Source organism: Pavona decussata, unplaced genomic scaffold (assembly GCF_977016875.1).
Source record: "Pavona decussata unplaced genomic scaffold, jaPavDecu1.1 SCAFFOLD_221, whole genome shotgun sequence".
NCBI classification, from domain to species: Eukaryota; Metazoa; Cnidaria; class Anthozoa; order Scleractinia; family Agariciidae; genus Pavona; species Pavona decussata.
Window position 1 is genome coordinate 286,035 of NW_028145626.1, and position 20,829 is coordinate 306,863.

Genomic DNA, 20,829 nt, shown 5'->3' on the forward strand with positions numbered 1-20,829 from the left:
TATCTCGCTCTTTAGCATGGCGCTTTGACGATGGACTTTTCCAATGTAGTGTCGGGAAACTCGGGGAAACTAAGCTCGGTAACTCGCTTAGCAAGTGGGAACGGAATCTCGTCACAAATTCCTGGTACCTCCGAAACTGCTACAAATAGACTGGAAGAACAGCAATGACCAACACAAAAATGGAGCCACACAGTTGAATCACAACTCACAAAATCAACCCATTAATACAAGCAGGACAGTTTCAAACAAAAGGAATAATTGGCGTTCTGAGAACGTTTACATCGACGTGAAAGCTCATCAAGCTAGTAAAACTCTTATCCTATTGTAAAAACCAACTCTATTCAAAACGACTGCGAAAAAACAGCAGCCAGAACTACAGTTAAAAAACTCGTAGAACGTCTGTTCCAATACGTGATCGCATACGCTACGAATTCTATTTAAAGAGGGTAAAAGGATAGTACACCTAGAGGCACATACGAGTCTCTGTTCTATCGTGCAATGACGAATACAGTAGGTCTGCTGTTACGACAAAACTAATTTAACAAAGCCTAGGTATCGATAAATACATAATCTTAGTTAAACAAGCTGGGTCCAGCAATATTTTAAATCAAACAAAAAAAAAAATCAAAACAAGAAAAATTATGCAAATACAAAGAAACGAAAAGCAAACATAAATGACAACCTATTGTATTAACAAGAGAATACTTGAACAAACAGTTCTAAGAGTGTTTGGATCCGATTCATTTTATCTCAGTACAATAATGAAGTTTCCCATTAAATATTCCCCAACATGTAATTTTTCCCGTAACATTCTGCCAACCTTAGTTGCAACTTTCCGGAATCACTGAGAAGTAAAACGATACGAAAACAAAACCGAAAACATGCACATATAGTAGGGAAAAATCAACTGCAATAAATGAAATGAATAATAAACAAAACGATAATCATAATCTGTTTTTTTTTAAAATATTATTAGGGTTTTTTTGTTGTTGTTTGGTTGTTGTGGTCTACCGTACTCTAGGAGTTAACACAGTCCTCGCTCAACTGCCAACCAGCTAGCATACGTTTGAGCCTTTTCGATGGTGGTTAGTCGTGCGGTGGGGAAAGGGTTGAGTTTGTGGAGAAACGGGCAGCCGAGTTCGTCCAAGGTCCGAAACGTGATGGGGCAGGCCACGGATGCGTTATTTTGTGTTGCTGCGAGTAAAAAGTCTAGTTTTTGCTGGTTGTTGAGGAACAGTACAAGAGCGAGTGGTGGACCGCCCAGATCATTCAATCCTCAAAGAGAATGTCGCCTATGGTATGGCGTGAGACGGTGACCAGGAACCCCTTGTGGTAGTCCCGATGCATAAAGATAGAGCCCATGAACCAGATCCGTCTGTAAGTTAAATACGTGACCTGTCCATGTACTGTCGTAATCAAAGCGTGTGACTCACTCATAACTGTATCGAATGTCTGCAGAGCATGTATGAGAGCCATACCACAGTGACCACCTGCTAACTCTTATAGCTTCCGCGGAATCAAAGCCAGACCAGCGTGGCATAGGAAGCTCTCTTGTTACTGTCGACTTTGAAGCCAGGGAAGCTCTTGAGAAGGAACGGACATAACATTTTGCAGTGCGACATGTTTTACACCCAGTAAGGTAACTTGCATAATAGCGCGTGGCTAATCCAACCCATAAGATGGACCTGTGACATAATTGTAGAATCGTCCCAATAGCTATCACATTCTGAAAAAGTAGTTAGACCGTGAAGAGAAAGAAGGCGATTAATAGCGCGCTTTGACCTAGCTGTCGATCACATGAGGAATTTAGAGTAGGAGTACTACCATGTGTAGAAGGACGTAAATCCATATGTAAGCTGAGTAACTCTGTCGTGCGGTACAATTTTTAGGGATCATCATATCTGTAGGGTAAAAAGAAACTTCATTCCAGTAGCGTCAAATTCACTTCCGGTCGCCATGAAAATAAGATGCAGACAACAACAGAAATAACTAGCGTGAAGGTCCCTTGGAGACGAACGACAATTCTCGTGGGGAAGCTAGTGAGGTAATATGTGAAGTAGGCGTGTCGGGCGGAAGAGTTGACAATTTGCGAGGCACTGGTACGTGATAGAAGCTCAAAGATGCTGCAGTGCGAAGCGTGGAGGTCGGTGCTTGTACGAACGCATCCCACGCTTCCACTGAGCGTGCGGGAGACCTCTCAGGTGCGATTATATGACGGGAAACAGGGTCCCAAGCCTGGTTCTGGCGGGAAAATAAGAGGGAATGTGTCTGAGCTGCAGACGGGCGTTCATCGGGCGACAGAACCAATGAGCTCTCACCCTGTCGATCTGTAAGCCAGGGGAGTCAATGGCTGCCACGATGGGGTCGTAGCTTTGGCGTTACCATTAGAACGTCCCGAGCGATGAGTGATTTCAAAGTCGTACTGCTGTAAAAGGAGAGCCCAGAAGGAGAGCCCAATGAGCTAGACGTCCGGTTGGTTCCTTTAACTGCATGAACCATTAAACGGCCTTATGATGTGTGAAGATCTTGAAGGGAACCCCGATACCATGGCCAGCATTTTTTTTTTTGGGGGGGGCGGGGGGGGCGGGGGCGGGGGGGAACGGAATAATTCTTCTTGGCAGAGAGGGGAGATCGACCGCCATAGCTAATCACCACTTCGCGTCCATTCTGTACTTGTCCCAGGACATAGCCGAGACTATGATCGCTTGCATCGGTGGCTAAAGTAAACTCAACGGAAAAAATCGGGAAAGGCTAGAAAAGGAGCTTGTGTTAAGGCTTGCTTTAAAACATCAAAGCCAAACTGACAGGCAGCAATCTTGGCAAAATCTTTGACAAACTTCTGATAATGATTCAAGATACCCAGGAAAGAGCAGACGTCCTTGACGGAGTAGGGAACAGGGTACACTTTGATGGCACTAACTTTGCTGGGATCAGGAAGAATTCCGTCTTCAGATGATATGACCCAGATCCTTGACTTGACGCTGGACAAACTTGCACTTTGCTAGCTTCAATGTAAGGCCAGCTTCACGGAAGCATTGAAAGACGAAACGTAAGTGTTGGATACGATCCTCGAAGGTACGAGAGAAGACCGAAACTTCATCCAGATAAATCAACGCTTTTCTCCAATTTAACCCACGTACGAGGCATTATACAAGGCGTTGAAAACAACTAGGGGGATTGCAAAGATCAAACGCAATAACATTAAATTAAAACAGACCGACGTGAGTGATAAAAGCGATCTTCTCTCTGGACGCTTGATTGTCTGTTTGTAGCAGAGTCCCCAGTGTTGCGTCCTTATACAATGTGACCGGCTTACATGTAGGATTAATAAGTCGGAATGGAACAGTAAGATCAGGCGACAGTGTAACCAGGGAAGCTGCGCCTTGAAGTTAATAATGCTCGACAAGACGGTGGGAGGCTTCTAGTAAACCCATTGTGCCAAGCCAGCTGGGATTACATATTCAGAGGTTGGTGGGATTATACACGTGGACCACACGTGGACCAGACACGCCCCTTCTAAGTGTGAAGTAGTAGGTCTGTCATCTAACTGCAATGTCCCTTTCCTTAAATCGATGACGGCTCCGTTTGCACGAAGAAAATCTAAGGCTAAGACTGCTTCATGTGAGCGATTTCTGACAAAGTGAAATTCACAAGGGTAGTTTCCACCTGCTACCTGCAGAGTTACTTTCATCGTACCAAGTATTGGCTAGGCTTCGCCGCTGACAGTTTTAACTTGTGAATAACTGCTTGTGTGTAAAGTAGGCACGTTTCCTCCATAAAGCCCGGTAAGAAATTGTTCATCGATGACTGAAATTCCTGCGCCGGTGTCTACTAGGAGCTTAACATCTATGCATTTCACTGGGCGGACAGTGTGAGATCCCTGGGTTTTGGCTGTACGCTTGTCCTCCGTGTAATGTTCGGGAGCTAAGGTTCATGCTGCGTGGAGACTGCGATGACAACCGTTAGTGTCATGATGTGATGCTGTAGTCCCACCGGCTTGCATGTGATACAACAAATCGCATGAAGGAGAAATCTTATCGTGAGTAGTATACTCGTCTTGGGTAACTAGTTGAAAAGTAAAATCAACATTTTCTTCAACTGCAGAACTCAGGAACTGTGGAGAAGGAAGAAAGGGTTTCTTTTGGCTAAGTTTAAGCTCTGTATCGGGTCATTGGCTATCCTTGGGTTTGGAGCGTTACCCTTGGACGGATAGGTGGGCATCACAGGCACCTGGCTCACTTCAACAATCTGCTTGGTATAAAATGACTTCTCATTGGTATGTGACAACGAAACCGTGATCTGGGCCGAACGTTTCTCAACTTCCGGTAGAATTCCACTAGTGGTTAACGTCACTTCCGGTTCGACAGTTGTTTCTTTGGGTGGAGACTTCTGCTGTTTAAGCTGTAATTTGGGACCTGTTTTGACCTGAGCTCGTTCGCGTCCTTGGTTCAACTCGGCATCGTCGGTATGACGATGGAAGTCTAAGTGAAGGTGAGCAGACATTTCTTCAATGTTGGACTGGTTGGGATCTTACAAGGCTAAGTGGACACCAGAAGCGACTAACGGTCTGTATTGAACTTGAATTTCTACCCTGTTCGGAAGGGTGGTTTCAAGAGCCATCGTACGTCATTTGGGAACTGAAATCGATCATTGAACTCATCTTGTTGGGTGTCCTGTTCAACGTTGGCGGTGTGTACCTCTAGGCGCTTCCGATTTCTAGGCGACAGACACTGGAGGTGAATGGCAAATTCCTCATTTAAATCCACGGTGTTCTGAGGCCTTTGTTAAAATAAAAACAGCATTTTTGGAGGTAATTGTAGCAATTGCTTGCCGGTGTAAAGCGCTTGAATTGGTTCTATCGGAGCAAGTCTTCCTTTCTTGGCCAAAGTTTAGTTGGAGTGGAGCAACATAATCATTGTCGTGCATGCCCTTATCAAGGTTAAACCAGACGTTGGTCTCGGCGATTCTCTTCAGCGGAGAAATTTCTGTAATAATCATGAGATTGATTATAATTTGAATTCGGGGAATAACCCGGTCCTTTCGTGCGCTATTGCTGTTAAGGCTGTTGACGTTCTGCTTGATTCCTGCGTTCCGGGCAACTTGCTTGTAAATGCGCTGTTCATTATAAAGCACACCGGTCGGCCATTGGGAGTTCTCTCTCTGGGTGCTTTAGCACGAGGCGGTTCATTGCGGCGGGCAAGTCCACGTATCCTAGCATCTTTTTTACGGCCAAGACTTTGTATCAGATTATTATTATTATTATTATTATTATTATTATTATTATTATTATTATTATTATTATTATTATTATTATTATCATGTCTTTCAGTTGCTGTAGGTTGCTTCTCATCTGGTTCATTATTCAGGCTTTTTCTCCAGAATAGTCCTTCAGCTCAGCGACAATTTGTTTTGAGGTTGTTGGTCTTGGAGTCAATTTGGCGATTAAAGTCTCAACCCCTGCGGGCGGGTTTTCTGGATTTACTGTAAGAGAGCCAAGAACGACATTGGGGATTGCAGCAGCAGCAGTGGTCTTCTGTCCACTTGGGACGCCAAGTTTTGCTCGCCAAATCGTCTATCGTGGCCATTCAAGCATCGTTCGTCGACGTTGTGTTACAACAATTCGCGGCCAGAATGATATGTACAAACTTCGAGAGATTGTTGATTGGATTAGCCAAGCTGGGTCCCGAAACAGTCGCTATAGCAGTTTTAACAGCAGCAGTTAGCTTTGCGATCTCTTCTGCTTCGCAGAAGTTGTTGGTTGTCTCAAAAGAACGAATGCAGACCACGAACAAAATGCGATATTCAATCTTCGGAACTTATTTGTTAAATCGGTTAAGTACGTATTGAATAGATCCAGGGCACCTTGTTGTCGAGTGGAGATCGCTTGCCAGGTAATCCCACTCTGGTTGTCGTTTGAAAATCACTCTCTCAGTTCATCGCGTAATTGTGCAAAAGTTCCTTTTCCATCGGCTGGCAAGGAATAAAAGAAGTCTTCGGCAGGTCCCGCGAGATTTAAGACTAAAGGCTGGTTTCCATATGATCGCGGATCGCAGATGGCAATAAGGTCTGCGATCGTCTGCGATCCTGCGAACGTGATCGCAGACGATCGCAGAAGATAGAACCATGTTCTATCTAAAGGCTGGTTTCCATATGATCGCGGATCGCAGATCGCAATAAGGTCTGCGATCATATGGAAACTACTTCTGCGATCGTCTGCGATCCTGCGATCGTGATCGCAGACGGTCGCAGAAGATAGAGCCATGTTCTATCTCCTGCGATCGCCTGCGATCAATTGCGATTGTTTGCGATCTGCGATCTGCGATCCGCGATCATATGGAAACCAGCCTTTAGATAGAACATGGTTCTATCTTCTGCGATCACGATCGCAGGATCGCAGACGATCGCAGAAGTAGTTTCCATATGATCGCAGACGATCGCAGACCTTATTGCGATCTGCGATCTGCGATCATATGGAAACCAGCCTTAACGCAGCAACTGCTGTGGAGGTCGTGTTATCGATCCGTCTTCATTGCAAATAATGTTCGACCTTGTCAAGCCGTTCATTCAAAATCAAAACCGTAGAAAGGAACTGGTCTTCACGTAGTCTCGGATTCAGGGACTGGCGCTTGTTCCACTGCTCGACTTGTTCGGTTTTGTTGCATTTGTTGCTGTTAAGGCTGGGCTTGTATGGAGGCTATCTGGTCTTGTATATGTCTACCAAATACTGGATCCATGGTTTCGTAACTATCGTTACCACTGAGCCCGTTTAAATTGTCTCACTGATGATGTCGTCTTCGCCAGCACTTGATTTAGAATTCTCACTGGTATCTGATTCGCTGTCCGTCGATTTACGCGACACTAACTTCGCCAGATCGGCAGCAGAATTGATGCTCGGAGGCTGCGTAAATTCGGGTTTCTGTTTATTATTATTCTGGTTTTCTGGTTCCTCTATATCGTCAGAATCGGAAATGTCTTCGAGTTGTAATGCGACGCGGGCCGGACTGGACTGTTGTGGCCTTCTGGAACAAAAGAATTGAAAATCTTCGGGACCAAATTCGGGCGGATTTGGCGAATTCAATGGACTCGCTGCGACTTGTACACTTGAGCAAAGAATAAAAACACCACTTGGATCGAGGCCGATATCTATGGGTTTTCTGGTAGTAATGTCTGAGCGATCAAGCGTGGTGAGGGCCGTGGAATTTGAAGGTTTCGTAGCGTCGGGTGTTTAGAATTCCCTGGATCTTACGCAACTTCTCTGTGGTGCGACGGAGTTTGGCGATGTGCAGAGAGACAATTCGGCAAATAACGAACGTGTATAATTATCTTCTTCAGATAAGTCGGTTTGAATATTTTTATTAACTTTAACTTTAGGAGTACTTGTTTTAATAGTGGAATAGTTTATCGTTCGACTTCGTAAATTATATCTCGGTAGTCTCTTCGTAATGGCCTTCTTACCAGACTTGGGCGACTTCTGTCTTCTCGCTCCACGGGATTTACATCTCGGGTGAAAAACGATGCGGATTTCAGCTATCTTTGAAGACAGACTTCCAAACTAATTCATATGAAGCTACCTACGTTCTCTACTCACTGTGACGATAGACTTTTCCAATGTAGCGTCGGGCAACTGGGGAAAACTTAGTTCGGCAACTCGCTTAACCTGTGGGAACGGAATCTCCTCACAAATTCCAGGTACCTCAGGATCTACTAAACTAGACTCGAAAAACAGCAATGACCAACACAAAAATGGATCCACACAGTTTAATCAAAACTCACAAAATCAACCAATGATACAAGCCAGGTATATTTGTAACTAGCGGAGCTATTCAAAATAGTTTCAAACAAAACGAATAATTGAAGTTCTGCGAACGTTTACATCGACGTGAAAGCTCATCAAACTAGTAAAACTCCTATCCTATTGTAAAAAACAACTCTATTCAAAACGACTAGAAAAGGAACAGCAGCCAGAACTACAGTTACAAAACTCGTAAAATGTCTGTGCCAATACGTGAGTGTAAAAGGATAGTACAGCTAGAAGTATATACGAGTCTCTGTTCTATTGTGCGATGACAAATACAGTAGGTCTGCTGTAACGACAAAACTTATTTAACAAAGGCTAGGTTCTTTGTGTGTCAGATCGGGGGAGCCAGATGAAGTCTCTCTCAAGAGCATTGCTGCTTTAATATTAAAACACGTTGGGAAACCTTCTGATGTTTTAATATAGCTTTTAAATTTTATTTTTTTTTAAGATTAAGCCCATGTAGAAAGCTAATTTATTTGTAGAAAGCCGTGTCACTAGTAGTACTTGTGAAGATAACTGAACCATACGGAAATTTGGGAAGGGACAGACAGACGGAAAGAGGAGTGAACATAACGCTGAAACCGCTAAGGCCAATGAGTGACTAACCGAATAATCAGACAAATACCCAATGGATACCAGCCAATATGAACAAACCACACAACCGAAAGCCAACCCAGACCCATAACTGAAAGATCAGATAAGAAAGCAATTGCACGGTTGTAATTAGTTTGAAAATGGGCTATTAGTGTGTACATCTTTATTCAAAATTTTCAGTCCTCTATCCATCTAGATATTGGATACGACCGCACGACCAAAGAAACAGCACCAAATGCCAATCTCACGTTTGTTTTTCCGACTTGAGGGCTTCTTCGTAATGTTTTCATACAGCTTTTAAATGGTTAAATTTTATTCTTTATAACATGTTTATCCCCATGGATAGCAAGAAGAACTGGGCAAACGGAGGAACAACTGAACAAACCAGAAACGCAAACGAACGAACGAACAAACGGAAGCCGGAGCGAACGAACATCCAAACGGGCGAACGGGTGGCCGACTGACCGAGTTAACGAACAAACGGTCCACCGAGCGCTTGCCGGCAAGAACGAAAGAATTAAAAACCGAGTGAACGAACCCACGAAACGAGATGAACAGTTAAACGACTGAGTGGAGAGGTCTTTTGTTTATAGTCATAGGTGTTTATATGGATCGATTTTCTGATATTCCAATGCAAACTTAAAAGCGCTTATCTTTTCAGACCGAGTGAGAGCCGATGTAGCTTTCGTTCTTATTACCTAATGTTAAGTAATTATTAAAAATCTTAAGCACGAATTTTTGTGAGCTCACCAAAAAGATATCTGAGAAACAGCATAGACTGATAAAAGCAAAATAAACTACTATCATGGGCTCTTTCCTTAAACCTAAAATATAAAAGACATATTAAAACATTAGAAGAACATTCTTCATGTCTTAATATTAAGCTGCATTGCTATAGAGAAAGACTTATTCCTTCTCTATTAATCTCGCAAAAAAAAAAAAAAAGAAAAATAAACGAGCTGAGTCCAGCAATATTTCAAATCAAACGAAAAAATCAAAACAAGATAAATTATGCAAATACAAAGAAACGAAAAGCAAACATAAGTGACAACCTATTGTATTAACAAGAGAATACTTGAGCAAACAATTCTAAGAGTGTTTGGATCCAATTTGTATTATTTCAGTACAATAATCAAGTTTCCAGTTAAATTCTGCCAACCATGTTATTTTTCCCGTAACAGCGGGCGGTGGCATGGTTGAACATTTCACCAGGATGTTTAATACGGCTGTATTCTCACTGCATTATTGATACATTGTAGACCTTAACCGATACGGCGGCCATTTTGAATAACTTAATTTTACAGTATATTATGGGATGACCAGGGAGCAAAGAATGCTTGCGTGACTAAACGCGCTTATTGTTCATGTTGTCATTTGAGGCAGTGTTGTTTATACACCGTTTAGTCATGGCTGATCAACCGGATGAAAACTCAAAAGAGTTCAGTATGGAAGAGCTAAATGTATGGAAAGTCGAGAAACTGTGAAAATATTTGAGAAATCGTGGCACTGCTATCGCGAATGATACTTGTAATCCCGACTTGTTATTGAAAGTTTACCATCCTTCTCGGCTACATTTGCCATTGTGCAAAAAAAGAGCAAGACGATGTCCAAATTGCAGCAAGAAGAAAGGAAAAGCTTTTTATTGATGGAATTTCGCTTCCTTTCCCGGAGAAACTGGACAATTGGCTCAAGGGAAGCTATTATTTTCCTGACATGATGATGAGTGACATAGAAGCGTACTTGTCGAAAAACAATGACGGGAAATCCGCGAAGGAGGGAAAAAATCTATATGAGAGCGGACATGTCACTGTGTGGGTCTGCCTAAGTACCGGCAATGGAGACACTCTTACAGGGGAGTGTGGGTGCCTCGCTGGGTATGGAGAGAGCTGTAAACATGTATCTGCGTTATTGCATTATATAGAATATGAAGTAAGAGTGGGAAACAACACGACCTGTACTTGTATTCCACAGCAATGGGGGAGGAAGACAAGAAACAAACAAAAAAAAATTCACCAACCTGATAAGACTAAAAATTTGAAAATTTAGAAGACCAAATCCGGCCTCCATAGTCCAGAAGACGAGGAGTGTCTAGGCAGAAGTGTATTTGACCCAAGAGCACCTGCTGACAGGTTTTCAAACTTTGAAAATGAGGACTGGGAGAAAATAGCTGTGGCTTCTGGTGGTAAATCTGCATTGCTATGCTTCATCAAAACTGATTATGTAGACCATAAAATGCAAGCAGCAAAATCTGCTGGATCTGTCAGCCAACAATTCCAGAAATGGTTGATGAGATAAATAGAAAAAATCCATTTGGCAGTCTTCAGAAGAAATGTATTGTTCTGAAAGGGGCAATGAAAATAACGAAAGTGGAGGCAGCTCTTGTTAACAAGTCAACAAGAGAGCAATCTAAGGACTCAAAATGGAAGGAGTATAGAGTTAGGAGAATTACAGCCTCAAAAGCACATGCTGTAATTGTGAAGTATGACTTGGACATGACAGTGAAAAATGAAACTGCTGCAGAAAATCTTTTTGCTGAGATCGGTGGCTATCTTCCGGAGGTGAAGAGCAAATCAGTTCAGTGGGACACACAAACAGAACCTGTAGCTCGTAAGACATTTTACAAAACAATGAAAAAAAAAATCATAAAAACTTTAGTTGCACAGAGTCAGGGCTAGTAATCTTAGTAAAACACCCTCACATAGCAGCAAGTCCTGATGGTGACTGGAAATGTGATTGCTGCTCAGACACCCTCTTTGAGTGCAAATACTCGTGGACACACAGAGTCAAGTCAGTGTCAGAGTATGCCTAGGAAAAAGGGAGCTGCTTAGTTATGTCCAGTGACAAGGGACAGGAAACAAGTCTTACAGGGGTCCAACTCAATAATAGACATAGATATTTCACACAAGTGCAACATAAGATGTTTGTATGTGAAAAACAAGAAGAGTACTTCTATGTGTATACAACAAAGGAGAAAAGACTAACTTTAATTCAAACTACACAAAAAATGTGAAAAAATTGAACATTTCTTTAATAACTACATATGTCCCGAGCTTTTCACAAAGAAGATATTGTCTCAAGTAATTGCTAGATCAATTCTTAAGGAGATAGTTGATGCTTCCACTTGTTCTTCTTAACTCACATTTACATTCAGTGAGAAATCATTGTTGACAAGACAAGGTCATTCAACGTGGCATCCAGAATAAAAGACTGTTCCACTCATTCAGTGACAAGGGGTGGCTGCAGGTTTGTAATTGTTCCTGCAATCACCCAGATGTTGTCAGCGAAGTCCAGCACGTTCAACGGAAGCTCATGTTTAGTAACAGAGACTCTGTAACTCGACCAATGGCCCTCTCAATGTGAATGCGTGCCCTTGAAATTGTTTTTGCCCTTTCTACTTGCAGTTTTGTAAAGTGTTTTCTGCACTTTGTAAAAGGAGGCATAGCCACTGTTACATGTTCCTTGAGAAATAGATCCTGCACATTAAAGCCCCTGTCTACTAAAGCTACCATTCCACTGTTGAATTTGCTTACTACACCACAATCTTCTGTAATAAAACGATCTGAAGCTGCCCCTCCATATGCATCTGATATATAACTTATTGAGCCAGACTTAGTCTAAACAATCAATTTTTTGAGTGTATTTGTACTTTTGTATTGGCTGTAAGTCTGATATTGTAGTTTTGCATTTGAGGGCTTTGCAATATGTTGCTCTGTGCAGTCAATGATACCTACAACTTTTTTCAAATTTCCAAGAAAACACTTTGGATTGTAAGAAAGTGTTTCTTCCACAGTAGGCCAGTAAATAAGGGGTTTAAGTTCTCTACCAAGAAATTCTATCCAGGTTGAAACAGTACAGGAAACAGATGCTGCACTAACACCAAACCTAAAAGCTAAATCCTCAATATGTTAATCCAATCTCAACTTCATCAAAGTCATTAGCAACTGATTTTCAGGTTCCAGTTCACTACGTTGCCCAGGTTTACCTTTACTACCTGGTTTGGAGGGGCTTTTCTGGTAATTTGTTGTCGTTTTTATGTCATCTTTTGTAACCTTTCCTTTGTGGAACTTTAGCTTTGCAACTTTAGGTTTTACTTTGTTAAAAATAAATGAAAATATCTCATAGTTAGGACAACCAGAAAAGAGTTTCATAAGGCTGTTTGAATGCTTAATTTTATCTATGTTAAATGCAGGGTAAGCTTTCTTAGAAGACCGAGGGCTTCGTTTAGCTTCCTGATTAGTCTGTGCGCCTTCTATCCCATTTGAACATCATCTTTCTTTATCTTCTTTATCGTTCCCTTCACATTTCAGTGGTTCCTGTTCAGCAGTGTTGATTGTTTCATTGTCTGAAGGATCAATGATGTTTTTTTCCACTTCTTGTTCAGTGTTCAAAAAATTGGTTTTAACATTTCCCATTTTTGTTGTTTTCATCAGATGGTTTTCTCTTCTTCTTAACCTTTGGTTCTTCTGGTGACATTACCAAAGGAGCTTTTCTCTTGGATTTAACCTGATCGCTGTGATCGTAACCCTTTGAAAATAGTGTTGGATTCGGATGACTGTCTACTGGACTTCCAAGTTCAAAATGATTAGAGCAAACTTTAGTGTGTTTGTTCACCTTAAAGTTTTTCCTGTTAAGTCGTCTGGTCCAGTCTGTGAACTTCTTTGGATCCTTGCAGGACCAGAAACGTATTTGTGGTTTTCCTCGCATAACTATACCTTATGCGATGAGGTAATGAGTATGCAGTGAGGATATCGTACGAGGTCCACTCATATTTTAGCGTCCTTTCTTCGCTTCAGGGAACAAATCGCCAAAGAAAGGAATGGTATGAGCAACACATATATCTGGCATTTTAGACCTTTCAAACTCCACTTTCGTACTAAATTTCCTCTCTTCCCCGGTTGACGTCACAAACCTCAACTAGACCCATTCTCCTCAAATCACGGCCATGAACCAAAGTGGCAGCAATTTTACGAACTTTGTAAATTCACAGAAAATTGAGAAAAAGTCCTATGGATAAACAAATGATCAAAATCAAAAATAGTTTTGTTTCGATTAAAAAAAAAAAAAAAATCAGGGGCACTTTAACCTCCATTGCATGATAATGGGAGGTATTGATTGTTCCCTTGTTTTGTCTAAATTTAAAGTGATTCATGTGAGGTATATACTACTGGGAAAAAAAGTTAGCGAGGCATCCCAAAGAACAAAGTTACTTGTTAATCTCGTTACACTAAAAGGAGCTTTTTTTTATCTCTAGACTCATTTACCTGTCTCTTTGTGTGTTTGTTGTTGGTATTTACCCTTTTGTTGTTGTTGTTGTTGTTTTCATCTGCGGCTAAGAATCAAATCAATAACTAGACTGCCTTGTCATTTATTGTCATTAAACACATGTAAAAAACTAGTCTTGCATGTATGTGATCTGTTTTTTTTTTGCCCTTCCCGTCTTCCTGAACTACATACTGGCCTGATTATCAGGTGTTTTGAACTTTTGCTTTTTTATCTACAAAATGGATAATTGAGCTATGTGTAAGATTTGTTTGTCTGATTCGTTGTATTTGCAGTATTTACACCTTTTGCCCTTTATTATCAGGAAATACATTTTCATTAGTGTTAAATATTAAATCATTAAAGCGAATGTGTAATCATTGTATGAAAATAGACAAACGTTTTAATTTTCGGTGTCGTCAATAAGGCGTTTTACATAGAGAAGAACGTTCATTAATGCAAACATCAGTTCAATTTAATGGAAATAACAAACTTTTAAGAGAATGAACAAACATTAGACGCTTCTTAACGTTCTTTAACGAGGAAAAAAAATTCATTACAACAGAGATACAGTCAGCGTAACAATGAAGCAAGTCTTGGCTCTATCCTTCGATCAACTCCTCATTCAAACATCGTGGTATATGTAAGTCTGCATAAACCTAAACCACGCTGCACATTTTCTGGCAATTATCGTGTTTACGTTTCTCCTCTTCTCGCGGGGATCTTCAAACGCCCTAACTATCCTTTCACGATGCTCAATTGGGATACGGTTTCGACGAACTCTGTGCTCCATTACTGCGAAACCAGTGTGCACATGTACAGCATCGTTTTTAAATTTAAGCATCCATATAAATCCATTGGGAAATAAGTCAGAAACCACGTAACTAAAAATCTTTTGTAGTTGAAATTTTATTCGGGCAATGGAACGTTACCCCTAGGTTAATGAATCTTCATTCGCATTATAGAATTGTGTTTTCGATAAAACCCTATTCTAATTAGCCTTAATGAATCTTCTTTTCGATGCAAAACTCCTTAACGACTCTGCCACAAATTGAAATGTTTCATTTCCTAGTTAAACTGATTATACATTAATTTTATTGACCAATGCTTTTGCGCTAAGGAAAATTTATTTCCTGATAATGAAGGGCAAAAGGTGTATTATTAGGCCATATGTATCACCTAAGCGATGTCTTGGGTAACTTTGTGGACTAGTCATTATATAGTTTAAGTAATTAAAAAACAAACGAGTAGGAGTGTTTTATCGGGATAAAACGCCCGATAAAACACGTCCTGCAAGTTTTTTGAACGGCTTCAAAAACATTCCTGGAAAAGGGTGTGTCAATAAAGTTCATAACAGTTATGCTTTTGTGAATGTTGGAAATTAGCATACGAGAGGAATACTGCATACTAATGATACTGTTTTATCGGCTGATAAAACACTGCATACTAACGAAGAGTGTTTTATCAGCTGATAAAACACCGCATACTTATAAGAAGGGGGTTTATCGATAAAAAGTCACTTCACGTGATGTATTATTGACCATTTGATAGGTTAATGGGCTTATGAAGTATAAATGAGTTTTTGAAGTAGGTTATTGTAACGTTTGCAGTACTTTAATATTTATATGTCGACCTCATTGTAAGTAATTGGAAGTGCTCCTTTAACTCAGTAAACATATAATAATGCGTGTGATTTTGTCTCATCTTATCTTGTCAAGTTGTGTTAGCTTACGTCATTTAAGCTTATGTTATCTCATCATAAATAAACTAAAAAAATATGTTTTTCTTGTTTGCAGCTATGACTACTTGAGGATTTCCAATGATAATAACTATCTCGTAGGTAGATACTGTGGGGTGCAGTCTGGATTTAATATCAGTTTCACTGGACGCTATGCTGTACTAACTTTTCACTCAGACGACAGTGTCACGCTCAGAGGATACAAGCTAGATTTCTCCTTTGTTTCTCCCGGTAAGTAGAAAGAGTCGGACGAAATACTCTCGAAATTAAATGTCAATTTGCTATTCAGGGTTGTTTGTTATGATAAATTTTTCATCGATTACAGTATACGCGTTACTATTGGACAAAGAAAAATCGTGGTGGTACTAAATTAAGCGCGCGGTTATTTAGCAAATACACCCCTCAGGCGGTTACCGTATCAGAAGATATTGCCCGAGGCGAAATATTGTACAAAAAATAAACAGTTGGCCGAGAAACGAAGGTTTAATGACAACAGTGAAATTAAGAGGGCAATCGTAAACGAGTTATTCCAAACCTAAAAACCCAGAAAACGTTAACTATATATTAATGTAAAGCTATTAAGCTGTAAAATCTGAAAATAAAGCTTTTGGCTTTGCAGGCGATTAAAGCACTGAAACCCGAAATTGTCAGTGTGTGCTTTGACTGCATTTATTACCAGCCCCCACATTAATACAGATATCCCAACAAGCTAGACTATATCCTTAAGGAGATAATGGGCTAACAAAGCAATCAGGCTTTTTCGATATGTACATTGGGTACTGAGAAAATCTATTGTAAATTTTGATAATTGAATATTTTTCAACGAGTCTCACGCGCTAGGTGCTTAGTGCATTAGTGTGTGACGAATATCTTGCCAGCCGAATTTTGTTCAAATTTGGAAAATATATCAACCTTATTATATTCATTTGAATGGATGGAATATTCGTAGTTAAATAAGCCCTCATAGCTATTTTGGGAAATTACATTACGTAATTCTAGAACTTTCCGAGCTTTGTGATGATGTACTTGTTTTTGAGAGCGTAGACATATCCGAGTGCTCGGGGGATGAATTCGATAAAAGTGCATGTTTAATTTCTAAAAGCCTACCACAGTAAACAAAATTGAGCAAAGAGAAAGAGACAGAATTCCAACTCGACAAAGTACCGCGTGGTCGGTAAACGTCTATCGAGTCTGAGATGAATACCGAAACACACAAATTGAAACCCTTAGAGATAAGTATAGGTCCGTTCCAGTTGATTTGGGAACCATCCCCGTCGAAGATGCAAATTACTGGCTTACAAGATTCATATTGGAAGTTCTAAGAGGTGATGGCAAGCCGTACCCTTACCCGTGCCGTATATACTCATTAGTATGCTCTACATAGATCATACTAATGAGTAGTCATTTTACCCCACAATTTCCCTGTGCTTTAAAGCCCTCGCCTCTTTACATAATTTAAGTATAGTGGACCGAAAAAATCGTTGAAATCGGAGGATCGTGCAGTGGACGTGGTAATAAAACACTTATAGTGATAGAGAACGCACGGTTTATCTCGAAGAAGCTTTGAGAAGATTTTGTTGTTTACAACAAGCAAGACGCAGGTAAAATGAAAACGTGTGCTTCAGCGAACTTGAGAAACACAACTTTTCTGAATTGCACTAAACACTGAACGCAACTATCACTATGCTAGAATTTAAAAACTTTCGTTGAAAAGTGGGAGAACTAATCAGTTTAGTACTCGACCTGAGACAATAATAAACAAAACGTTTTACCAAATTAACCTCTCTAAGATCTGACACTGCTGGGTAACCCATAAATTTAACGTCACAGTCATTAAAGCTAAAACAAAAATTACCCTACCCCAAGGAAATTTCATGTCCCTTTTCTTTTCTTCAGGCAAATGTTGAGAGCATTTTAGTGAGCGTTTCGCCAAGAACAATAAGAAAATCGAAGGAAATATTGCATTGTTTGTGGATTAAACTTTTGATGCTGAGCTCACTGGCAACGGGTAATCCCAAGTGGGAAAGATCGCTCCATCTTGACCGCTCGAAAAGCCAATCACAGCGCATGATATGCCTATTTCATTCTACTAGCTTTTTATGCCTCTATTCTTATTGTTTGTAGGTAGATATTTTTGGCGCTCTCGTGCAATAGACCGATTCGGCTAACGCAATGTTGTACCCAATTCAAATCCTTTAGGCACAAAATGTTTTGTTCTAAGTATTTCCATATCATTAAAATGCGAATGCTACATTATAATGCAACTCTGGACTCTTTGCTGACGATAGTATTCTTCACCGGAAAGCTACTCCAGCGTCGGATTGTGAAGATCTTCAAACTGACCTTCATAGTGCCTATGACTTGTGTAACTCCTGGCTTGTTAGTCTGAAGTCCGAAAAGTCCAAGGTCCTACACCTATCGAAACCCAAGGATCCATATCATCATGACTACTGGTTGTCTGACAAACCCTTATCAGCAATAGATCACCATAAGCACCTTGGTGTCTGGCTGGAGTCTTCCCTGTCTTGGGATTACCATATAAACTATATCTGTGCTAAAGCTAATAAAGTTCTAGGTTTGATAAGGAGAACCTTTGGTTCAATCAATTTTGAAGGAGTCTCGACAGCATATAAGACTTTAGTGCGTCCAATTTTGTAATTTGGTTGTCAGGTCTGGAATCCGTATTTAGTGAAGCATATCAAAAGTATAGAGTCGACGCAGAGGCGAGCTACTCGAGTCATTTGCGGATCAGAGAAAGAATATCAGGAGAGACTTGGGGTCTTGAAATGGCCTTCCCTTGAGTCACGAAGGAAGTTTATCTGCTTAGTGCAGATGTACAAGATTATTTTCGGACACTGTGACATAGATCCTCATATGTTTTTTGATTTTAATGTATTAGCGAAAACGCGTAAGAACCATAATTTTAAGATAAGACCTAAGAAGACACGTACGAATTACTTTAAATTTTCATTTTTTAATCGCTACATAACAGACTGGAATAGAATTCCAACAAACATTATGCATGCATCTTCATTGAGCAGTTTTAAATCCTATCTTTTAGATCATTTGTGTCATTTAAATCAGGTGTAACTCGTAAGGTTAGCTTTGGGCCATTTCTAAATTTTACTTCAGAATTCTTCATCAATTTTAGTAGGTAATTTAATTAAGGCTAGTTTTTAGCCGTAGTTAATATTTGTTTCAATTTTAATTTTTAGAATGTTTAATTTTTTTTGGGAGAATATTCTTTGTATGGGAATTTAGTTTCCCCCAATTATTCTCCGGTCATGCACTTTTTATAACTTTTTTAATTTAATTTTTTTTATTGTACATATACTAGCATGACAAAGCATTATTACACTTATTAAACTAAGCATTATTAAACTTAAATGCAATAAACGAAGAATCGTAACCCGGGGGATCTGAATTGGGTGCAACATTGGGTTAGCCGAATAGGTCTATTTGGCAACTTAGATATTCAAAGACATTCACAACTGTTTAATACATATCACTTGGACCGGAGTGGTGCCGAATAATGTAATATGACCAAGTCTTACTAAAAATGGGCTTCATGCCGGTTATCCTGTCATTCAGTTAAGATAATTAATCTTTCAAGAAAAGTTAACAGAATCCAATGTTTATAGGGATACGTTCTTGGAAATCGAGACAGATATAGCGGCCATGAGCCACTAAAGCATGCCCGAAAAATAGCGACCGTTAAATTATCTCCTGAATTGTTGTTCTCGCAAGGCAAAATCATCAACATTTAGTAATATCTATCGATTGTTTTTTTAATAAAACAATTATTCTACTTCCTATCATCTTATCTCAAACGCGCGCTTGTGGAATAATTGTTAAATATATCCAGTCTCTGGTGATTATAGAGATTCTGTCCATCTGATTGGTCGAGGATAATCACCACGTGCGAGATGATTATAGCGGGAGCACTAATTTTAAAAATGGCCGCGTAGCGATTTGTTGACGTTACTGAAAAAGAAGTAAATAGGATGAAAGAAAATGTATTTCCGAAAGGCACTAAAGATGCAGTTAAGTCCGGAGTGACACTTTTCGAAGGCAAGATATGGAACTTTTGCCAATTGTAATTAAAAAAAAAACTCTTGTAATTTGAAGTGGAAATGTTGTCGATGTCGATGGTTAAAAAGAAAACAACAAATTAAGTTAGATTCGCGCAAGATTTTCCTTATTTAGCAGAATGATTTCACACAAAACTAATTTAAGACAGAATTTGAAACCATGGCATTAAACGAGATGAATAAATGCCTCTCTAAGTTTTACGACAACCGTGTACTTGTTTAGTGAAGCGAATAAAGGACTTAAAGGGGAAGTATCATGGGATTTTTGACCTCTTTTGTTAAAAATGGTGAAATAAGACCTTCACTTATGCATCAGTCAATTCCAACAGTGCCCATACCTCCCCCCCCCCCCCCCATTGGGCGGACCCCCGGGAATTAGGATTTTTTGAAAATAAACTGGCAAATGCCCCACCGCCGGGACAAAATAGTTGTTCAAATGCCCCGGGGTGGTGGCTCAAATATGTCAAAAATGTTTTTTTTTCTTCGTTTCTCGGCTTACTTTCAGTAAAATCTAAGCTAATTTAGGCCAAATTAAGTCCTAGCTGGGTCTTGTTTCCCGTAGTTAGGGCAAAAATAGGTCATTCTACAGCTTTAGCGTCCCATTTAATGTCCCATCTAGACGTATTCAATAAGAAACATACTGTATTTGCCGATGAATTTGTCATTAAGGAAGCGACAATGTTGTAGGGTGAAAAAAGTGAGATGGTCAAATGCCCTGGGGTAATTGGGTGGAAGGCCAATGCCCGACCCCCGGGATGATCAGTGTAGGAAAATGCCCCTCTATTGCCCGGGGGGGGGGGGAATGGGCACAGCTGGAATTGACTAATGCATTAGCTACTAAATAATTATAGAACAACGAGAGGAGAGAAGTCAACTTAATTCTTGACAGGAACAACTCATACTCTGTTCTAGCGCATTTTGGGAACAAAACTACGAAAACTTAAAAAAACATTAGCCTAACATTTTTCAAGTTTCAACCCATTCCAACCTACTCTGTCTCTGGCCAGGGGCACTAATCGACAATTTCAATTTTATTCCACTGGGGTGATTGTAAAAAAAACAAAAAAAAAACAACAAAAAAAACAAAAACAAAAACAAAAACAAAAATTAAAAAATAGACACTAATTTTTGGTTTTAGTTGTCAGACAAACATTTTGGGGTTTTGAAATGACATCAAATTTTTGTGATACTTCCTCTTTAACTCCTACCAAAAGCAGTTTAGATTCGAGGGTAATTTATGAAAGTCCGTTAACCGGAGAAGTCATCAACAAGAAATTGTGCGATAAATTAGAGTGCTATCGCTAACACTTGTGATCCTCGAGTTTTACACCAAGCAGCCTGGTTCATCT

The 20,829-nt window shown here is 40.0% G+C and overlaps 1 protein-coding gene across 3 annotated transcripts in view; it reads left to right on the plus strand.

Annotated features, from left to right (window-relative positions):
- Nucleotides 1-20,829, plus strand: part of LOC146459281 (uncharacterized) — a 79,545-nt gene that overhangs the window by 38,895 nt on the left and 19,821 nt on the right. For all 3 annotated transcript variants that reach the window (XM_085089697.1, XM_085089698.1, XM_085089699.1), the window contains one exon: nt 15,448-15,620. In XM_085089697.1, the coding sequence (XP_084945823.1) occupies nt 15,448-15,620 (173 nt within the window). The remainder of the gene's footprint in view (nt 1-15,447; nt 15,621-20,829) is intronic.